This window comes from Anguilla rostrata, chromosome 13 (genome assembly GCF_018555375.3).
Source record: "Anguilla rostrata isolate EN2019 chromosome 13, ASM1855537v3, whole genome shotgun sequence".
NCBI classification, from domain to species: Eukaryota; Metazoa; Chordata; class Actinopteri; order Anguilliformes; family Anguillidae; genus Anguilla; species Anguilla rostrata.
In genome coordinates this window covers 938928-960986 of record NC_057945.1, presented here as the reverse complement: position 1 = coordinate 960986, position 22059 = coordinate 938928, and the positions used below count along the sequence as shown (strand labels likewise).

At 44.8% G+C, this 22059-nt stretch overlaps 1 protein-coding gene across 1 annotated transcript in view; it reads right to left on the bottom strand.

Moving 5' to 3' along the window:
- Window positions 1–22059, bottom strand: part of podxl2 (podocalyxin-like 2) — a 54820-nt gene that overhangs the window by 24443 nt on the left and 8318 nt on the right. Inside the window, exon 2 of the mRNA XM_064304502.1 lies at window positions 10547–10972. Within this exon, the coding sequence (XP_064160572.1) occupies window positions 10547–10972 (426 nt within the window). The remainder of the gene's footprint in view (window positions 1–10546; window positions 10973–22059) is intronic.

Genomic DNA, 22059 nt, shown 5'->3' with positions numbered 1-22059 from the left:
TATTAAGGTGTGCATAAGCACAGCAATCCATCATCAATCACAGAAATCCAGACCCATAAAACAGGCCAGGGCTTGTATTATTAAAGCATCTCGGAGCAGGAGTGGTGATCTAGGATCAGGTTTCTCCTGTCCTAATCCAGACCTTATCCTTTATCCTAGATCAGTGCTCCTACTCTGTGACGCTTAGTGAATACAGGCTGTAGGCTCAAGCTCCATTTTTGAGGTGCAATGCAATACAACATTGATCTGGCGTGTGACAAAAGTCTCAATCACTATGGCCAGGTAAGCAGGCTGGGCTGATCACTATGACAAGGTGAGAAGGCTGGACAAATCACTATGACCAGGTGAGAAGGCAGAGCCTGGTCTGATCATTATGACCAGGTGAGCAGGCTGGGCTGATCACTATGACCAGGTGAGAAGGCTGGGCTGATCACTATGACCAGATGAGCAGGCTGGGCTGATCACTATGACCAGGTGAGAAGGCTGGGCAGATCACTATGACCAGGTGAGCAGCTGGGCTGATCATTATGACCAGGTGAGAAGACTGAGCTGATCACTATTACCCGGTGAGATGGCAGAGCCTGGGCTGATCACTATCCCAGGTGAGCAGGCGGAGCTGCTCACTATGACCAGGTGAGAAGGCTGAGCCTGGTCTGATCACTATGACCAGGTGAGCAGGTGGAACTGATCACTATGGCCAGGTAAGAAGGCTGAGCTGATCACTATAACCAGGTGAGAAGACTGAGCTGATCACTATGACCAGGTGAGAAGGCTGAGCTGATCACTATGACCAGGTGAGAAGACTGAGCTGATCACTATGACCAGGTGAGAAGGCTGAGTTGATCACTATGACCAGGTGAGAAGACTGAGCTGATCACTATGACCAGGTGAGAAGGCTGAGCTGATCACTATGACCAGGTGAGAAGGCTGAGCTGATCACTATGACCAGGTGAGAAGGCTGAGCTGATCACTATGACCAGGTGAGAAGGCTGAGCCTGTGTTGGCCAGGTCAGGGTCAGACTGGCTGCCCCGTCACCATGCCACAGCGGCCATGTCCACATGCGCCACCAGATGTGCCCTCTCCAGAAATCTCACCACTGATGTAACGTCTCTGCATGCCTTTGCACTCCATCGCAACAGCCTGGATGGATCATAGTTAGGAGCCCTCAAACACAATGGACACGCCGTGCCTGAACCCTACCTTTACGGCACACTACGTTATCTAGTTAAGAGTGCTACTAGATCTCAGGTCCTAGTTAAGCCTATTGGTATTTACTTTATTTTGGTCTAGTTAAAATCCCACTTTTAGAATTAGTGGGTTCATAAATGTCTCCAGCTTGCTTGACGTGCAATTGAATGATATTTGACCATTGACAATGGCTGCGTCTGAATAGTCTTTTTTGCTTAGGAAGGTTCCTAACTGAGTGAAATGACCCGGAGGTATCTAAGTGGCAGCCATGATGACAGCTGTTCGAATTCTCTAAATGCTAAGGAAAGGTGCTTAAATGCTTCCTTTCTTATCTCCTTTAGCATAGTGGACACTGGACCCTCCTTTACGAAAAGAAAGGAGATAATGCCATCCCACAATTCCTTGCAGCAGCATCATTTAAAGCGACGCACCATTCGGCCGTTCACAAAAACAAACAATCAACATGACTGAGTTGTGTGGTGGTTCTTAAGCTATTACATTACATTCATTACATGCATAGGCTTATAATCAGATCATAATCAGCATATTAATCACAACACAGTAATCTATCTTTCAAGAAAAAGGGATATGAGACGTTTTTAGCCAGATGCTGTTTTTAATTCAACATGTTTGAAACTTAATGATGATATGTACAGTAGTAGATTTGTAGGCCTAACATGTTATGCCTATCTTGCATAACTTTAACAATTATTTTCATGCAATCATACTAATTGGAATTCATGTCGATAAATATGAGTGGACAGGAGGGTGAGTGTGAGAAACCATTCTCAATGTGACAACCATTTCATTTCACTTTTGTGACTGGTAGCCTATATTCCTTTTTTATTTCAATTCCAACCTTGGGAATGAAGTAATATTTTTCACCGGGTTGTCCACGTTTATATAGCCTGCCCTGCATGAAACAACACAATAAGAACGCACGGGGCGAAGTATCTAAAGCCGCGTTTCCACCAAAATTACCCGGAACTTTCAGTCCCAGGAACTACTTTACCAGGAACTAAAAGGTTCCTTCAGCCAATGGTTGTCTGCGTTTCCACCGGGGTCTAAAGTACCGCAAAGATTAGGCAAAAGCCCACTGACGTTGTCGTCGGTCCATCTGTCATATGATTTCTTCTGTAACCCCATACTACCACCGACGTAGCCTACATTATTTTCTAATAACCGGGACAGCCCGGAGGGGTTTATTCCACTTATATACAACGGGTTACCAACAATGACTACATATGGTTACTTTTGTATTTAGCCTATTGATTTTCATATATCCTCTCAAACACATTCATTAACAGCAGAAAACATGCACACGTTGTAAACAATTTGCTGTTTTATTACTTTCTCGTCGTCAATTCCATATAGGCTAATCGCAAAAAGATAAGAATAGAACGAAAACTCGGACTTGCGTGAAAATGTAAATTAGTAGTGGTACAGCCATCGTTTGCTTTCCTTCGAAGTTACTGCTAGCCGAGCAGCGAAGTGTGCCCTCCAGATGCGAACCATGCACCATAAATTAGTCCATAGTCTTCCTGGTCTTTTCGTGGAATTGAAAAATGGCAGTAAAATTGAGTAAAATTACGGCAGTCTGAAAAAGCTAAAGGGAAGATTACTAGAATTAACCTGTTATTTTACCCGGATAAAAAGTGCGGAAGGTGATTTCCAGTTTGCTTGTACTGTATCACCAATGTTAATTATGCAGAACTACCGCATACCTCACATAACTGTATCAAACGTTTTGAGTCAATTACAACGGGCTAACAAAGAAAATCCGGAAGAAAATATTCAGCAACCGAATTAATCCGTTTGAATGTTTTGGTAGCCTACGTAATATGCTGTCCCAGAACGAATGCTTAGCATTTTATAACACGAATACTAAAGCAAGAAAAGAACAGAAGAGCACACGTTATAATTCCAAGACGTTGACAGGCTATAACCAAAAGTAGGCTACTGCGCCGCATAATATAAAAGTTTGATTTTAAGTTATTATGAAAATAAATTGGTTTGCCGCTGAATATTTTCAAACATGGCGGGTAATGGCGGAAAATAAATACAACACAAATGCTACGAGTACTCGACCAATCAGAAATGTTCAGCGCTGCAAGCTCCACCCAAAAGGTTCCTGTACTTTCGGAAAGTACTACCCCCCGAGCAGGAACGTTTTGGGGGGTAAAACAAAGCCCCCAGAACTAAATTTAGACCCTAGTTCCTGCGGTGGAAACGCACTGAGTTCCTCAAAAGGTTCCTAGTTCCGGGGTATAGTTCCTGCGGTGGAAACGCGGCTTAAGATGCGCTTTTAGTAGTCCATCTTCGGAACATTGTAGTTTCACCACAGCAGACTCACGTCAATAACATCCGCCGTCGCATAATTACGTCGCCTAGTGTAAGTGCAGTTGGATTCTCTTAGCACCGCGGTCGTCTTTTCTTAAATCTTTATGAATTCTCCTTCACATCTTTCCTTGACCTCATGACGTTTTCCATCGAGGTCAAGGAAAAGTGGTTAGGAAAAGACATAGGACGTAATTGTTTTTGACTATTCAGATGCAGCCCATGTTTGATAATGTATGTTGCAAAGTGGTTTGACCCCGTGACCCGGAATAAGGGGGGGGGGGGATTCCTAGCTTGCTTTGAATGACGGACCAAGATGGCCACGTCCTGAGGAAGGCATGACTGAAGGATTTCACGTAGCTCTCATAGCTCTACCATTTGCATGTCAAACCAAGTTTACTGTCAATCAATCAAATCAACCATACGGCACAAACCCACAACCGAACAATAGCCCGAGAACATTTTAGAACCTTTTAGAAAACCTGAACCAACAAAGCTGAACGCTAGCTAACGACCGCTTTCCGTGACCCCCCGTGAATGCCATCGTCGATGCGGAGGGCGACCGGACCAAGACGCCGTGCCCAGAAGCTGGTAGGATCTTCTAGCAGCTGCGTTGTGGTAACGTTAACCTCTTAGCGCAAAGCCCCTAGTGGTCGGCACGCCGGCGTGCCGAGATTGCTGAACTCAGACATTCAGTGTTACTGCAACTAAGTACGAGTTAAAAACAGAAACGCTTTGTTTCAGTTGCATTAGTTGACGATACACGACAGCTATGCCGAATACGGAGTTTCGCAGCCCCACCATTGTCGCTCTGGTCGTTCATTTAACACGCAACCCCTACCTGCAGTCTCATCTGCAACTACACCCCCCACCCACGACATAATGGACAATATTGTCTATCTGGGCATTCATAAAAATATTCTTTCACCACTCAAAAATTGTATTCCATTATAGCAACAAGATAAACCCGACATTAGCCCTAATGCCAATCCAGCAGTGAAAACACTGCTCACTGAATAACAAAATAAACCAGACAAAGTTTAAAAAAATGATACCATGTCATTCTACAGTCAATATCTGGGACTAAATATTGAATAAATATACAACCTTACCATTGGTTTTACGCGTAGAGATGTCCCTTTTGAGTCTCAGTGGTCATATATTGTCTTGGACAATCCGTTTGCGAAATATACACGCATTGTGATGCCTGGGTACCTTCCAAAATAGCTGTGCGTAATACCACACGTATTGTTTACGGTGTTGTCGCCGTTTTTAGTACAGTCTGGCTTGATTGACAATTCATTTATTCAGTAGGTGAGAGTATAAGCTTTCTAACGATGTATAACATGTCTAATTGTGCTTTTGGAATAGCGTTTTATAGGTCAGCGTAACCGAAACTTTTCTTATCATCGCATTCACTTACGCATTCACTCTGTGGTAGCAGTAAAAGACACTGCACCTAATGAAATGTTGGATAACGTTTTTCGTAATTTCTTGGAAAATACTATTATTATTGAGGACTTCTGGGCATAGCTATATGTTTGCTGATAGACCTATCTGACATCATTTTCTGGAGCAAAACAGAAGCGGATAGAACTGTCATTGATTTACTGTCTTTGTCTCTATCTACAGAACACAGATAAAATTTCATCATTGCTATGTAAGTATTACTGCTCAAAATATTTCGGTTATATACGTTATTTTTGAAATTGAGTGTCTTTAAATAGGTTAGTGGTATTATATAATGTGGATATTTCACACTGTAATGTAAGCCTTAGTTAGTAGTGTAATAGCTTTTGTGATGCATGCAACTGTGATGACGAGAGTGTTGAACATTACCAAAACGTGGTGGACGGTTGAACATTTCATATATGTTTTCATATCGTCCCATCCCCATACAAGAAAACATACGAGAGTACAGAGTATAGATATACCCAATAGTTAGTTATTACACATTTAGGTACTGTACAGCATTGTGTGACAATATGTTTGCATTTTGTTTAAATCTGATATCATTGTTTCATCTTAAACCTCTATAAGGGGCTCATTTACATGCTTTACAATGGACAAAAAGCATTATATTCCTTTTTGGAGAGATTTTGGATATGTTTCTGGACCCCTAGCTATTTTAGACCACTGAACTGACAGAAAGCTTGTAATTACCACTTGAAAATGATGCAACAGTGAGTTTCTTGAGTGAAAACAGTTGATTTGTAGTGAAATACCTGAAGTTGTTGTGATTTACAGCAATGCATAATTTAGACATTTTGGGTTGATTTGGAGATGCTGGGTACACTGCTTAGTTTTTGCTTCACAGATCTTTAGTAATTCTACATATCCACCCTTAGATTTTATGAACTTGTGGTCAAGAAGTTTTTGATCCAGGACAAGTATACTTTAACCTGCTGTATATATGCAATCTCCCAGTATTTCATTGCGAACTAAAACAGAGCAAATTCATTTTAGATTTTTTGCCTAGACAATTGCATTTGTGGCACTTTATTTTTGCAAATATTATGAATATAAAGTAATCTAAGCCAGTATTGTAAATGATACAAATGTCTTGCTTCATTCTTTGTGGTGTTCACATTTGGAGTTATTTATGCTTTAAATAGGGTACCCCCTAAATGGGCAAGGATTGGCCAGATTTGGCATGTGCACTAAGGGGCTAATTATCTATTCTTTGTACATGTAAGCAAGCTGTGTGTGTTCTCAGTTTCACGCCACACTGGGTGGTTATTACGGAGAGATATTAATGCCCCTTTTGACAACTTTGATTTTGATTTGATTTGATTTATTTGCACTCATCGTATAAAAATGACAAAATAGAACAAATACACTTACTTAAAACAATACAAGGAGGACTATTGTAAAAAGAGAGATGTTAAAATCTTGAAGCCTCTTTAATAAACTACGATTCAGCAATGTATTGATATTGCTTGGCTTGCTATCTCTCTGCCCAGTGTGTCGTGACACAATGTAAGTGTGCAGGAATCATGATATTAACAGGGATGGAATCAATTACATTTCAATTCAACCAATTCTGGACATGGAAGGAAGTTGTGTATTTATTACTTACAGACCATTAAGGGTTTATTTCAATTCGTGAATTACAAGTTCAATTAGGTCCACATTTTCTGAACAGACTAAACAAAATTGGAATAGCTCATATTGTAAACTTAGCCACTAACATACACAACAAATCAAGCAAACCATTGACTCAATGGCATACAGAAGGTCTTGTTGGCGGCATTTAGTAGAAATTTCGAAGAAAATATTCAATGAGAGACAACTACAAAGTCAAAATACAAACCAATTTTAAAATAGAGGTTTTCCAACAGTTTTCAATGGGAGACTCCTGACAAATGTTTTGTCCTACCTAACAACAGTAACCAAGGAGTGTGGCAGAAGGGCGGGGGTTGACAAAGTGTCACTTGTGCAGCAAACTTCTAGAAAGTTTTTAATATTTTTTCAAACCCTCAATTCCATTAATGTTGATCTCTTAACAATTACCTAATGCATTTATAGCTTCACAAAGTGTCTTGCAATTTCAAAAACATTATTATAGCATATTTCCATCATACTAAGCTATTAGATATGAAAGATATTCAGCTAAAGTATAAAGAGCATTTCTATCATTTCTTTCTCATAAAGCTGATAATGAGAAGAATTATTTCAGAAATCTTTTCCAGTAATATAGTACTTTCTCATCTAAAAAACTAGGTCACTAGTTTACTTAAGGATTTTTGTATTAAAAGTTTTGTAGAATTGCTATTTTAAAAATCCAACCCAAGTTCACATTTCCACATTTCAAAATATATTATGTATAGCCTGTATCTCTGCATCGCCTTTAAAATCTTTTTTGGCATGTTAGACATGTCCATCAGTGAACCAATCATACCGTATGCTTTCAGCACACTTCACTTACATTTACGCTCGGCATACAATAGATACATAATAATTTGCATAAACCTTCTCTAAAATTGGGGAATATCCCAGATACAGGTCAAATCATATTTTCTGTATCTAGAAGGAATCCTAAAAGCTGTAAGCGACTGTTTTATTTGAAATATAAATAATGCAAATGAGCTGATTAGGCTTTGCAGTTAAAGAAGCAGCATTACTAGGGACATTAGGCTTCTCGGCCTATCCATGCAATTAATAAACGAACAAATGATCTTATTACTAGAGGTTCTGAAATGTCACTAGATGTAAGAACAAAGTGAGTGAAGCTGAGTGAAGCCAGTAAAACTGACAGCTGTCAGAGCAGAGTTTCACAGCTCCTGTATGAGACAGATATGACTGGGCATACCCAATTAGGATAAAACAGATTACAATATGGTTACAAGACAAAAACCAGGAGGACATCAAGGGAGACTGTCACAGTTTTAGCTTGTGAGGAAAGAGGCCCACCGTTTTTACGGTTTAAACTGAATTTGGCCATTTTGAATGCATTATTCTGATGAAATTATCAGAAGAAGCAAAAAAATGTTTTTTTTGTGACGTTACCGAGTCTGCACAAAGAGGAAGGTGTGATTAGTGCTAACTAACCCGAAATCTGATGTTGTCAGATTGCTTGGGCTGCCCACCCCCCCGCCCCCCCTCCCCTCCCCTCCCCTCCCCACCCCACCCCACTCCCATGACAGAGCCACAGCGGGAATCCTGTTAATATTCTAACAGCCAATCATTCCCACAACAACTCGCTCTCCCCTTGCAGCCAATTAAACAGACTGACACAAAGTGTGAGCTAACATATGCACGGGGAATGTAGCACACCACAGCAGAGACCTTAAAAGCAGTACCAAACCAAAGAGAGGGGCTGGTGCTGCGGCTGATCCACTCAGACAAAAGGTATAAAAGGTACGCTTGGCACTGTGGTGGCACCCTAAGGGTACATAAAACTGCGCCCCCTAGCCAGCAGTACCCAATTTATTTGTACCTTTTTTGCTCATAAAAGGTACTTATCAGTACCCAAATAGAACGTTGTTGTACATTCAGGGTACAATATTTGAGAATTCATTCTCAATTCAATATTTCGTTCTCTAAAGAACAAAAATGTACCTCCCCTGTGACTTTATTTCTGAGAGTGTGTGGTTTGGTGTGGTTACCTAACCACTGACAGCAGGAGCATCACAGACACACTGCAGACCTGCAGATCCCTTTGTCCACCTGTTTGGAGGCCAGGCTGGGTGGGGGGATTACTTTCAGAGTAAACAGGGCACAGGCACAGCGATGAAAAAAAGAACAAACACAACCTGCATCGCACAAAAAAAAGGTCCCCCTCTCCCAAGAAGGATTAAAGTGCTTGTGCTGCTTAAGTCAGTAAGCTGACTGCAGCAGACTTCCCGCAGAAGGAATCCCATTTAAAGCCCGTCTGGGGGGAGAGACGGGGTGGGGGGTGGCGGGGGGGACAAAGCCCACCATCTGCGGAGCGCAGCAAAATTTTCCCAGCTCTGTGACGGCGAGCATGCGGGCGAGACAATACTAACGCTGAACCGGGCAACCGCACCCCCACATTAAATTTGCTGGAATAAAATGCGTATGCTCTGAATATGGCGTATGTTACTTGCCTCTGTGATTCAAAGTGTTTACAATACGGGCAAATCTTTTTATAGCGAGCCACGTTTTCGGCTCTTCAACGCGTGTGTCCCTCCCGTCCTGTGAATGGCTGGCTTCGGTGCCACAGCAGTCTGATCACATACCTTCCTGCCAAACCTCCAGACATCTACTGCACTACGCAGGACTTTGGGCCCGCAGATTCACTTCTGCATCCAGGACAATCAGCTGCTCAAACAGTAATTGCAAGAGGGAGGCTGGAGTGAGATGAATATTAATGTGATCTAATGAAGCTGAATAGCCATTTCCATCACTGCCTCTTCAGCTCAAATGACTGCTTTGACATTCAGGGGAAGAGACCTGTCATCATGCCTGTCCTGCAAGACTGGGCTTTGATTTGTCACCCAAATAGCAGTATTATGACAGCTGAGAATGATCTCTAAAACATACCAGTGACTCTTTTTTTCAACTGTGGACTGATCCACAAAGCTTCCCTGCCCCCTTTTTGTTAACTTAGTTTTTTCTGTCTGACGAGGAATATTGAGTTCATGGAAAAGTGAATCATCACGTATAAAGACAGCAGGCTGCAAATACATGGTCTATTATCTTTAGCCCAAGACCGCCCACAAAAAAGCTAGTTTACAAAAAATTTCACACAACCTAGTAAGTTACATAAAACCCCTCCTAAGAAACACCTGAAGAGATTCATAAGTGATATTTGAGGAAAGAGCCACTAGCAGTATATGGAGTGCTGAAGGAAACGTCTGTCCATGACACTCCTCCAAAAGCATTTATGTTCAGGATCTCCAACTCCAAACCTGGAGATCCACAGGTTCTGCTGGCTTCCAGTGCATTAGTTTAACACACTGATTAGCTTAAGCATTCACACACATTGTTTTCAAGGCCTAAATTGGCAGCTGATTAACAGCAAACCTTCAACTACTTCCTCCTGGGGGCTAGATTATGTTAAGAAATGCTGCATTCAGGAAAAAGGTTGTATGTGTTTCTCAGATAGAGTGCTGATCTAGGACAAGATTTCCCCTGTCCATATCCTAACCATATGCATTATGAGGTCAAAGGTAAAACTGATCCTAGATCAGCACTTCTGTCCTAAGATAAATATTTACCAGAGAACCCTAGAGGATACATTCAACCATCCATTACTTGTACCTGCTTATCCTGGTCAGGGTCGCGGGGGGTGCTGTAGCCTATCCCAGCATGCATTTGAAGAGAGGCAGGAACACACCCTGGACAGGTCACCAAAATCAGGGCACACACCCCATTCACCACACACACTCACACCTATGGGCAATTTAGAGTCTCCAATTAGCCTACCTGCATGTCTTTGGACTGTGAGAGGAAACCGGAGTACCCAGAGGAAACCCACACAGACACAGGGGCACTAGAGCATAATACACACATTATGAAAGAAGACTCCTGGGTAGGTGTGCTGTTGTCACATACCGTCAGTGGAGTCCGGGTCCAAATTGGTGCCGTTGACCTCCCCAACCTCATCCCAGAAGTACTGGGACTGGAGGGCTTTGGGGTCCTCTGCTTCCTCGCTGGAGAAGCCGGACTCCTGGGAGCCACCCAGGAAGCTCAGGGTAGCGGGCCCGTCAGGGTCCAGTGCGGCCATCTTACCCCCCTCATCCAGCGAGGCCATCTTACCCCCCTCATCCAGCGAGGCCATCTTCCCCCCCTCATCCAGCGAGGCCATCTTCCCCCCCTCAGTCAGCGAGGCCATCTTCCCCCCCTCAGTCAGCGAGGCCATCTTACCCCCCTCATCCAGCACCCCAGACTGGGGGGACAGCGGGGGGTCCAGGGAGGCAGAGAGAAGCGCTGGGTCTGGACCAGTGGTGTCACAGGCCACCAGAAACAACAGCGTAAAACCTGAACACAGACAACAGCAAGAAGAGTTTAGAACCTGAACACACACAACAGCAAGAACAGCATAGACCCTGAACACAGACACAAGCAAGAACAGCATAGACCCTGAACACAGACAACAGCGAGAAGAGCTTAGAACCTGAACACACACAACAGCAAGAACAGCATAGACCCTGAACACAGACACAAGCAAGAACAGCATAGACCCTGAACACAGACAACAGTGAAAAGAGCTTAGAACATGAACACAGACAACAGCAAGAAGAGCTTAGAACCTGAACACACAAAACAGCAAGAACAGCATAGACCCTGAACACAGACAACAGCAAGAAGAGCTTAGAACCTGAACACAGACACAAGCAAGAACAGCATAAACCCTGAAGAGACAATGGCAATAACAGCATACACCCTGAACACAGACAAACAACAGCATAAACAGAAAACAACATGTCATATCATAATACAGTATGTATGACACATATTATCAATTAAAGCAAGTTTATCATTTCACAATCTCAAAAATACCTAATTTCAGAAATTCATGTAAAATCATTCCATTTGACCATGAACATACACTTCCATACAAAATCAAAGCAAATTTCTCCCTCCAAAATACTATTATAATATAATACCCAAAAAATTCCTTACGAAAGTGTCAAATTTATTTTTTATTATTTATGATCATGAAAATGTGATCTTACATGTTCAACAGAATATGACTGATGTTAGGAACCAGAACTGGTCAGAGACCAATCAAAGTGCATATTAGAAGTTATATCCACCCACATTTCAAGGCACCATAATGTTTGGGACATTGCAGTGAAAGGTGTACCAAAGATCACCGTGCAATCAGTCATCACCGAAAAATGTCAGCCAAACCCAACAGTAGACACATCGAGGCTACTAAAAAAACTAAAATGAGTAGGCCCACTCTTTTTAATTATAGTGCTAGCCAGCCAGCTTCACCATGCTTGATACTGTATTGTAATCAAACTCAGGGCTCAAGTTGGCTAAGATTAGCTTGTGTTTTGCTACTGCTGTAATAAGCATGTTAGCAGTGCTTGAATTGAGTGACCAGTTATGCGGGGGGGGGTCCCTATTTGTGGTTGAGGAAGTGGGTGGGGGGGGGGGGTTGACTTTTTTTTACAGACTATTGTTAAAACACAAAAATTCCTAGTCAAACCTACCTAGCTAAGAAATATCTGAGGACTGGAAGCGAGGTAAAATAATACCAATGTAAAAGAAAGGGGACTGTACTGATCCAGGAAACAACCGGCCTGTCAGTTTCACTTGCATCACATCTAAAATACTGGAATCTATCATTGGAGACAAGTTAGAAGTGCTTCTGGAAAATAACAACATCCTAAGGGATAGCCAGCATGGTTCTCACAAGGGAAGGTCATGCCTGACAAATCTTATGGTAGGCCTATTCTTTGAAGAAACTCCCAAGTGTCTTGACTATAACAAAGCTTATGATATTACATTCACAGATTTCCAAAAAGCATTTGATAAGGTACCGACGAGCTTCTTTCATGCGTGTCTCGATTCAATTTAAACTACTAGTTTATTCCTCTTCATTTAGATATCTTCCCATCATAGTCAGTTTAAATGGTAGCTAAAACTAAACCAGGTTAAAACCTGGAACCGGCCAACGTCACAGACATGCGCGGTGTAACTCCATCAGTCAGTCAGTCAGTCAGTCAGTCACAGACATTCGCGTTTGTAGGGCTGGCCCCACTGTTGTGGTCCAGCCAAAAAGGCCAACGGGATGCTGAGATATATAGCCAAAAGTATTGAGTATAAATCCAAGGAAGTTATACTTATCTTATACAATACATTTGTTAGTCCACACGTGGAGTATTGTATGCAGTTCTGGGGACCATACAAAAGAAACATACAGGCTCTGGAAGGTTCAAAGAATTAACCAAACTGATTCCTGGTATGAAAGCTAAAAGCTACGAGGAAAGACTTAAGATGGTTAATCTCTTCAAACTTAGTAAAAGGAGACTTAGGGGTGATTTGACACATCAGTGCTTAGGGGGTCCAGGGGCGTTCTCCCCTGGGAATAACGTTTTTAAAAAGCAGCACTTAAATGCTCATTTCCAGTAACTTTAGAGAAATGTATTTATTAATCTGCTGTTAACAAATACTTATGTAGCCGGCTCACATGCTGTATTATTAGACATTAAGTTTCCATTTAAATACTTCAGCTTCTTTCACATACTCTCTTAATCGAGGAATGGGAGACCACTGAGTGAGAGTGCTATATCTATACTTGCTTTTGTCTACCCAGCCTAGGAGGATTCTGATTAGTCAGCATCTGCTGTCCATGTAGAGAGAGCCTGATCAGTCTATCTGATATACCAGCGCAATGTAAAGAACAGCATGGCTCACAGATTTTATTCCTGCTACAGGCCAAGTAAGAAGCTCAATTAACTGACCCCAACCTTGTAGACAGTGTAACTACACGTGAAGTAACTAAAACCCTACATTGAAAACATTTCATTTTTAACTGGCAGTAGAACTGGTAACATAATACTGCAAATTGATTTCTCAGGCCCTCACAGGCTACTTCAGTCTGTATTCCACTAAAATGGCAAGTCAAGCAGGTCGTTTTGCAGTTGGTGTGTTGCTTAGAAAAGCAATGGCAACCAGCAATGAATGAAAAGAGACAAGCGTGATATTTTTGTCCGAAAATTTATTGGAATTTGTAGATTATCCGTATCTGCTCTCGTATGAGAGAATATCATTTCTCCTTGCCAGGCTTTCAACTTAGTCTCCACTCCCCCACTCTCTCACCACCAGTTTTCTATAGAAATGTCTGTTATTGCCAAATATTTTAAATAAAAGTAAATATAAAAATATTGAAAATATAAGTCATGGCCATGTCTGAAATAGCTTGCTACTGGTCAACTGTATAAATCACAGTTATTCAAATAGTAGTTATGTTAAACCCATGCAATCGGCATTTTCTTTTTAGCACTTCAGCAGTAAAATAACTGAACATAGAAGCCAAGATTTTCTTTCTTTAGTGGATAGCTTTCTAGCGAGTAAGATCATCCTCTTTCCAGCCAATAAGTAAGCCTAGCCCCTGTGTTTGTATTCAGTAGGTGTGGCAACCTGGGACAGGTGTTCTCTGACACCTGCCTATGGACTGTAAGTACCCGCCCCGTTGTAGTCCATAGTAAAGCAGGTACCTGGAGCATGCGTAATAGTTTGGGCTATAGCTCTGCACTCACTACAAGTAGAGATCTGGCTGAGGGGGGGGGGGGGGTTAACAGGGTATTGGAGTAAATGGGCTGGTGTGCTCAGTCAACTTACCCTGCATAAATTAAGGTTAAATAAAAAACAAATAGCCTTAATAAGCAACCGATTCAGAATGAAGAAACGAGGTGAGGTGCAGAATCGACTGCTTTAACTGGTGGATTGAGTGCTGAGTAAAATCTGAGCACCCGGAGGCTTTCCACGGGCAGGCGGGGAAGCTGCAGCTCTAAACAGAGGCTGAAGTGTCTGAGGCACACGCCGAACCCTGACAACAAGTCCCGCCCCCAGCGGGCAGAAAGAGCTCGCCTCTTCCAAATGTGACACGTGGCCAAACCGTCCCAGGCAGCATCAAGCCCCCCGCAGCTCAGAGCGTGTTTGCACACCGCTTTGGCAAGGGCCAATCACCTTCCCCTCAATCCTGCCCTCACAGGCCCCCGGGGGCCATGCCAAGGGTCCATGCTGCGGGTGAACAGCACCCCGCCAGCAAGCCGTGCCTCGGGTTCCCCAGGGCTGAGACTCTGAGTGCAGACAGGCCCCCGCTGTGCGCTGAGCGTAATAACAGCGTGCGCTGCCTGCAAATGCTCCGCTCCTTACTGTGTTCCGTCTTTCCCGCCGGTCCCGCTAAGCCCAGCACCACCCGAAGGCCGAACGGTTCCCTTCCCCAGAGCCTGCCTGAAGAGCCTCCCACCGCCCCTTCCCCAGAGCCTGCCACAGCCCCCTCCCCAGAGCCTCCAACCGCCCCCTCCCCAGAGCCTGCCACAGCCCCCTCCCCAGAGCCTCCCACAGCCCCCTCCCCAGAGCCTCCCACAGCCCCCTCCCCAGAGCCTCCCACTGCCCCCTCCCCAGAGCCTCCCACCGCCCCCTCCCCAGAGCCTGCCACAGTCCCTCCCCAGAGCCTCCCACAGCCCCCTCCCCAGAGCCTCCCACAGCCCCCTCCCCAGAGCCTCCCACAGCCCCCTCCCCAGAGCCTGCCCAAAGAGCCTCCCACAGCCCCCTCCCCAGAGCCTCCCACAGCCCCCTCCCCAGAGCCTGCCCAAGAGCCTCCCACAGCCCTCCCCAGAGCCTGCCCAAAGAGCCTCCCACAGCCCCTCCCCAGAGCCTCCACAGCCCCCTCCCCAGAGCCTGCCTGAAGAGCCTCCCACCGCCCCCTCCCCAGAGCCTCCCACCGCCCCCTCCCCAGAGCCTCCCACTGCCCCTCCCCAGAGCCTCCACCGCCCTCTCCCAGAGCCTGCCACAGTCCCCTCCCCAGAGCCTCCCACAGCCCCTCCCCAGAGCCTCCCACAGCCCCCTCCCCTAGAGCCTCCCACAGCCCCTCCCCAGAGCCTGCCCCCAAGAGCCTCCCACAGCCCCCTCCCCAGAGCCTCCCACAGCCCCTCCCCAGAGCCTGCCCCAAAGAGCCTCCCACAGCCCCCTCCCAGAGCCTCCACCGCCCCTCCCCAGAGCCTCCCACCGCCCCCTCCCAGAGCCTGCCACAGCCCCCTCCCCAGAGCCTCCCACCGCCTCCCAGAGCCTGCCCAAAAGCCTCCCACAGCCCCTCCCCAGAGCCTCCCACGCCCCCTCCCCAGAGCCTCCCACCGCCCCTCCCCAGAGCCTCCCAAGAGCCTCCCACGCCCTCCCAGAGCCTCCCACCGCCCCTCCCAGAGCCTCCCACCGCCCCTCCCCAGAGCCTCTCACAGCCCCCTCCCCAGAGCCTCCCACGCCCCCTCCCCAGAGCCTGCCCAAAGAGCCTCCCACAGCCCGTTCCCGTTAATCGGTGTGATAAACAGCGTGCGTGGGGAACAGGCAGAGCACGGTGGGCCATTTCAAATGCAAGCCGTGCGATCAAATCTTCGCTCAATTATCTCACTCCCGGGATAATATCCAGCCTGTTTGGCGTGTAAGTCTGTCTTCTTGTTTCCTTTCGTTTGTCTTTGTTAAAACAGGTCAGACGCCTCCAAGAACAGGAACACAAATGTGTTACATTTCTCCCTGCAACCAGAACAATATTGGTCCACATGTCAAGTAGTTGAACCCGCTAGTACTCGAGTGCATTAATTTCTCTCCAGTGTTCCCTCCAGCTCCATTGTTTGCTCCATTCTGAAGGGAAAGGGAGAACTCCAGGTCCCAGACAAACCTGGGGCAGACAGCCACACCCCCTGAGTGACGACCAGCTGCTGTGCATCAAAAGGGCTGTTCTCCCACCTCCCCAGCTTGCCTGGTTTGTGCATGTGTTCCTAGCCCTAACCCTAACTGCCCAATCAGAGCTATCCTTCCACTGAGAATCTGATTGGCTGAGACTAGACACACACAATGTCACAGACGTCCTCTGTCCCTCTCCTTGGATGTACGCGCCCGTCGCGCGGGGAAACGGATCCCCCTCTCATTCCACACTAGGCTGCAGCTTTAATGCAGAGTCATGGTGCCTTGAGGTGCATTCATCGCATGGGGAGCTTTCAAGCTAGTTAAGAAACATTTTCCTCCCCAAGCGTGGCTCTGCCCGAGGGTTGACAACGGCACTGGGAAGCTTGGCTTCAAAGCTTGGTTCAGGGGATTGCATTTGTAATGCAGGCCGCTGTACTGTGCACAGTTTGCATGCTTACTGCCGAATTGTGGCGTGTGTTTCACTTCAAACAAAGGCCTTTTAAAATACTTCCTTCTAGCAGTGGAAAGGGAAGGACTGTACACCTATTAAAAAGCTGTTCTTATGCTTTCTGAGGTCGATGGCTAGAAATGTATTTACCGAAGTGCCGGCCGTCTTGTATCTGTGGCTAAATGAAGCCTGACTCAAACGAGAGTGGGAGAAATAGCCCCAGGCTCCGTGCCAACGCAACCCTCTGCAATTTCCCCCCCTGTGATACTTCTGGATACTTTCCATCTGCGCGCTGTTTAAAAAAAAAAACAAAAAAAAAAAACTGAGCAACGAGGCTGAACCTGCGTGGTCATTGCACTCTCCCCGCTACTCCCCCACCCCACCCTGCCCTTATTCGATTTCCTTCCCTTATCTTGCGCAGCGAGCGAATTTTGCACAACTGCGGCTCTAACTGACTTCCCACCGCTGCCTTTCAAATGAAAGGCTTTGCCAGCACGCACTGTCTCCACTCTGACGCTCTCTCCGCACGCTCTGTCTCCGCTCTGACGCTCTCTCCACACACGCTGTCTCTGCTCTGACGCTCTCTCCGCACACGCTGTCTCTGCTCTGACGCTCTCTCCACAAGCTCTGTCTCCGCTCTGACGCTCTCTCTGCACACGCTGTCTCTGCTCTGACGCTCTCTCCACAAGCACTGTCTCCACTCTGACGCTCTCTCCGCACACGCTGTCTCTGCTCTGACGCTCTCTCCACACGCGCTGTCTCCGCTCTGACGCTCTCTCCGCACACGCTGTCTCTGCTCTGACGCTCTCTCCGCATGCTCTGTCTCTGCTCTGACGCTCTCTCCACACACGCTGTCTCTGCTCTGACGCTCTCTCCGCACGCTCTGTCTCCGCTCTGACGCTCTCTCCGCACACGCTGTCTCCGCTTTGACGCTCTCTCCACACACGCTGTCTCTGCTCTGACGCTCTCTCCGCACGCTCTGTCTCCGCTCTGACGCTCTCTCTGCACACGCTGTCTCTGCCCCTCAGAGATTGAACAGAGCAGGGCAGAAATTCAGTGCACAACGGAAATGAGTCAGCCCTGAGGCTCACAATATAAAATGATCTTCGTGGATCAGCAAAGAATACACAGGCTAAATACAGCACCGAACAGCAAAGAATACACAGGCTAAATACAGCACCGAACACACTACAGAATACACAGGCTAAATACAGCACCGAACAGCAAAGAATACACAGGCTAAATACAACACCAAACACACTACACAGGCTAAATACAACACCGAACACACTACACAGCACCATAAAGAACACACAGGCTAAATACAACACTGAACACACTACAGAATACACAGGCTAAATACAACACCGAACACACTACACAGGCTAAATACAACACCGAACACACTACACAGCACAGTAAAGAACACACAGGCTAAATACAACACTGAACACACTACAGAATACACAGGCTAAATACAGCACCGAACACACTACAGAATACACAGGCTAAATACAACACCAAACACACTACACAGGCTAAATACAACACCGAGCACACTACAGAATACACAGGCTAAATACAACACCAAACACACTACACAGGCTAAATACAACACCGAACACACTACAGAATACACAGGCTAAATACAACACCAAACACACTACACAGGCTAAATACAACACTGAACACACTACACAGCACCGTAAAGAACACACAAGCTAAATATAACACTGAACACACTACAGAATACACAGGCTAAATACAACACCGAACACACTACAGAATACACAGGCTAAATACAACACCAAACACACTACAGAATACACAGGCTAAATACAACACCAAACACACTACACAGGCTAAATACAACACCGAACACATTACACGGTACAGTAAAGAACACACAGGCTAAATACAACACTGAACACACAACAGAATACACAGGCTAAATACAACACCGAACACACTACAGAATACACAGGCTAAATACAACAACAAACACACTACACAGGCTAAATACAACACCGAACACACTACACAGCACCGTAAAGAACACACAAGCTAAATATAACACTGAACACACTACAGAATACACAGGCTAAATACAACACCGAACACACTACAGAATACACAGGCTAAATACAACACCAAACACACTACACAGGCTAAATACAACACCGAACACACTGCAGAATACACAGACTAAATACAACACCGAACACACTACAGAATACACAGGCTAAATACAATACCAAACACACTACACAGGCTAAATACAACACCAAACACACTCTAATACAGCACCATAAATAGAAACACAGGCTAAATACAACACTGAACACACTACAGAATACACAGGCTAAATACAACACCGAACACACTACACAGGCTAAATACAACACCGAACACACATACACGGCACAGTAAAGAACACACAGGCTAAATACAACACTGAACACACTACAGAATACACAGGCTAAATACAACACCAAACACACTACACAGGCTAAATACAACACCGAACACACTACACAGCACCGTAAAGAACACACAAGCTAAATACAACACTGAACACACTACAGAATACACAGGCTAAATACAACACCGAACACACACATACACAGGCTAAATACAACACCAACACACTACACAGGCTAAATACAACACCGAACACACTGCAGAATACACAGACTAAATACAACACCGAACACACTACAGAATACACAGGCTAAATACAATACCAAACACACTACACAGGCTAAATACAACACCAAACACACTATACAGCACCATAAAGAACACACAGGCTAAATACAACACTGAACACACTACAGAATACACAGGCTAAATACAACACCGAACACACTACACAGGCTAAATACAACACCGAACACACTACACGGCACAGTAAAGAACACACAGGCTAAATACAACACTGAACACACTACAGAATACACAGGCTAAATACAACACCAAACACACTACACAGGCTAAATACAACACCGAACACACTACACAGCACCGTAAAGAACACACAAGCTAAATATAACACTGAACACACTACAGAATACACAGGCTAAATACAACACCGAACACAATACACAGGCTAAATACAACACCAAACACACTACACAGGCTAAATACAACACCAAACACACTACACAGGCAAAATACAACACCGAACACACTACACAGGCTAAATACAACACCGAACACACTACACAGGCTAAATACAACACCGAACACACTACACAGCACCGTAAAGAACACACAAGCTAAATACAACACCGAACACACTGCAGAATACACAGGCTAAATACAACACCAAACACACTGCAGAATACACAGACTAAATACAACACCGAACACACTACACAGGCTAAATGCAACACCGCACACACTACAGGCTACACAGGCTAAATACAACACCGAACACACTACAGAATACACAGGCTAAATACAACACTGAACACACTACAGAATACACAGGCTAAATACAACACTGAACACACTACAGAATACACAGGCTAAATACAACACCGAACACACTACACAGCACAGTAAAGAACACACAGGCTAAGTACAACACCGAACACACTACACAGCACAGTAAAGAACACACAGGCTAAATACAACACCGAACACACTACAGACTACACAGGCTAAATACAACACCGCACACACTACAGAATACACAGGCTAAATACAACACCGTACACACTACACAGGCTAAATACAACACCGAGCACACTACAGAATACACAGGCTAAATACAACACCAAACACACTACAGAATACACAGGCTAAATATAACACCGAATACACTACACGGTACATGTTCCTGCTGGCATCAATGCCCTGGCTCATCTTTCTCCTTTGAGGCTTTGTATAATATTTTAGCCCCGATTCTGTGACTGCTCCAGCACTCCCTCAGCCCTTTTTGGGGTGGCATTCAGACGAGGGTAAAGAAAAGACTCAAATGTCGACTGGGATTTTGAAGTTCAAAAGCTTGATATTCCAAAACTATAGCATACACTCTGTAGATATGACCCTGTAATTCCAAGCTTTTCATTCTCTGTATCCTGCAAAAGGCGGAAAATGATCTCAAAAGGACTGTGTGATGCCCGTAAGTTTGCTCTTACACTGCTACCAAAGGGACTGGACAAGTGGCAGACCAATGGCTTCCAGACTGCAGAGAATGTGCCAGGCTGTGATTTAGGCCAATCAATTCCAGCCCTTCTCTCCTTCTCAGTGCGGCCCCAGAGTTCCGAGTCCACAGAAGCGGAGTGTACGGAGCAGGGACGCTCAAACTCGGTGTGTATCAGGGTTGGGGGTCAATTCCATTCCAATTCATGAAATTCAACAAAAACATTTTTTTTTAAATGCCCACAGTGTTCAGTGAAGATGAATTTATTTTCTCAGGGAACAAACTTGATGCACTGAACTGACTGAACTGAACTGGAGTGGACCACAACACCGGCGCATCTCATTTTTGTTGAATTATACACTCCAGCTCAAAAACAGTATTCAGGGAATTCTGGGAACCCACATAATGAGTAATGTTTTCGGCAGCCGATGCCGGATCTCACCGCACACCTGGTAGCCTATATGGAACAGGTTCTCACATTTTAACAGCAGGTCAGCTACAGCCAGAGAAGCATCTCACAGCCCACCTCCACTCGTTCAGTCATGAGGACCCAACCGGACTACAGTGTCTCCTGAGTGTACTGCATGTTGCTACTTAGATTCTTTTTAATAAGATACATAGTGTTTCTTTATCCTCTGTGGGTTTAGTAAGGGAAAATACTTCCTCTATCAGAGAAAAACATTGGGATTCTTTGTATCTTTAGTCACCTCTGCTTTATTTTTGACAAGCCACCTTTTTTACATTATTACAGCTAATATAATAAATGTCAAGTCTCTAAAAACCAGCCTGGATTGAAAGACAATGTAGATAGTTCACTAGCAATGGCTAAATGCAGGAGAAAATCAGGCTTTCACCATAGCCTATGGCCTGTATGCAAAATCAAGCTCTCTTCTGTCTCCAACTTACAATGTGTAATTATTTTTTACAGATGTTGCTTGCTACATTACTTGTTGCTTGTCCTTGTAAACCTTTTATTGATTTGATGTGATTTTGTTTTGTGTTTTACTTGTTTTGTTGAACCAGAATGTTCTTTTTTATTGCTTTTTTATGATAAAGAAGTCAAAACAAGTATGTCAACAAAAACTAAGGAAGGCAAGACTGATTACA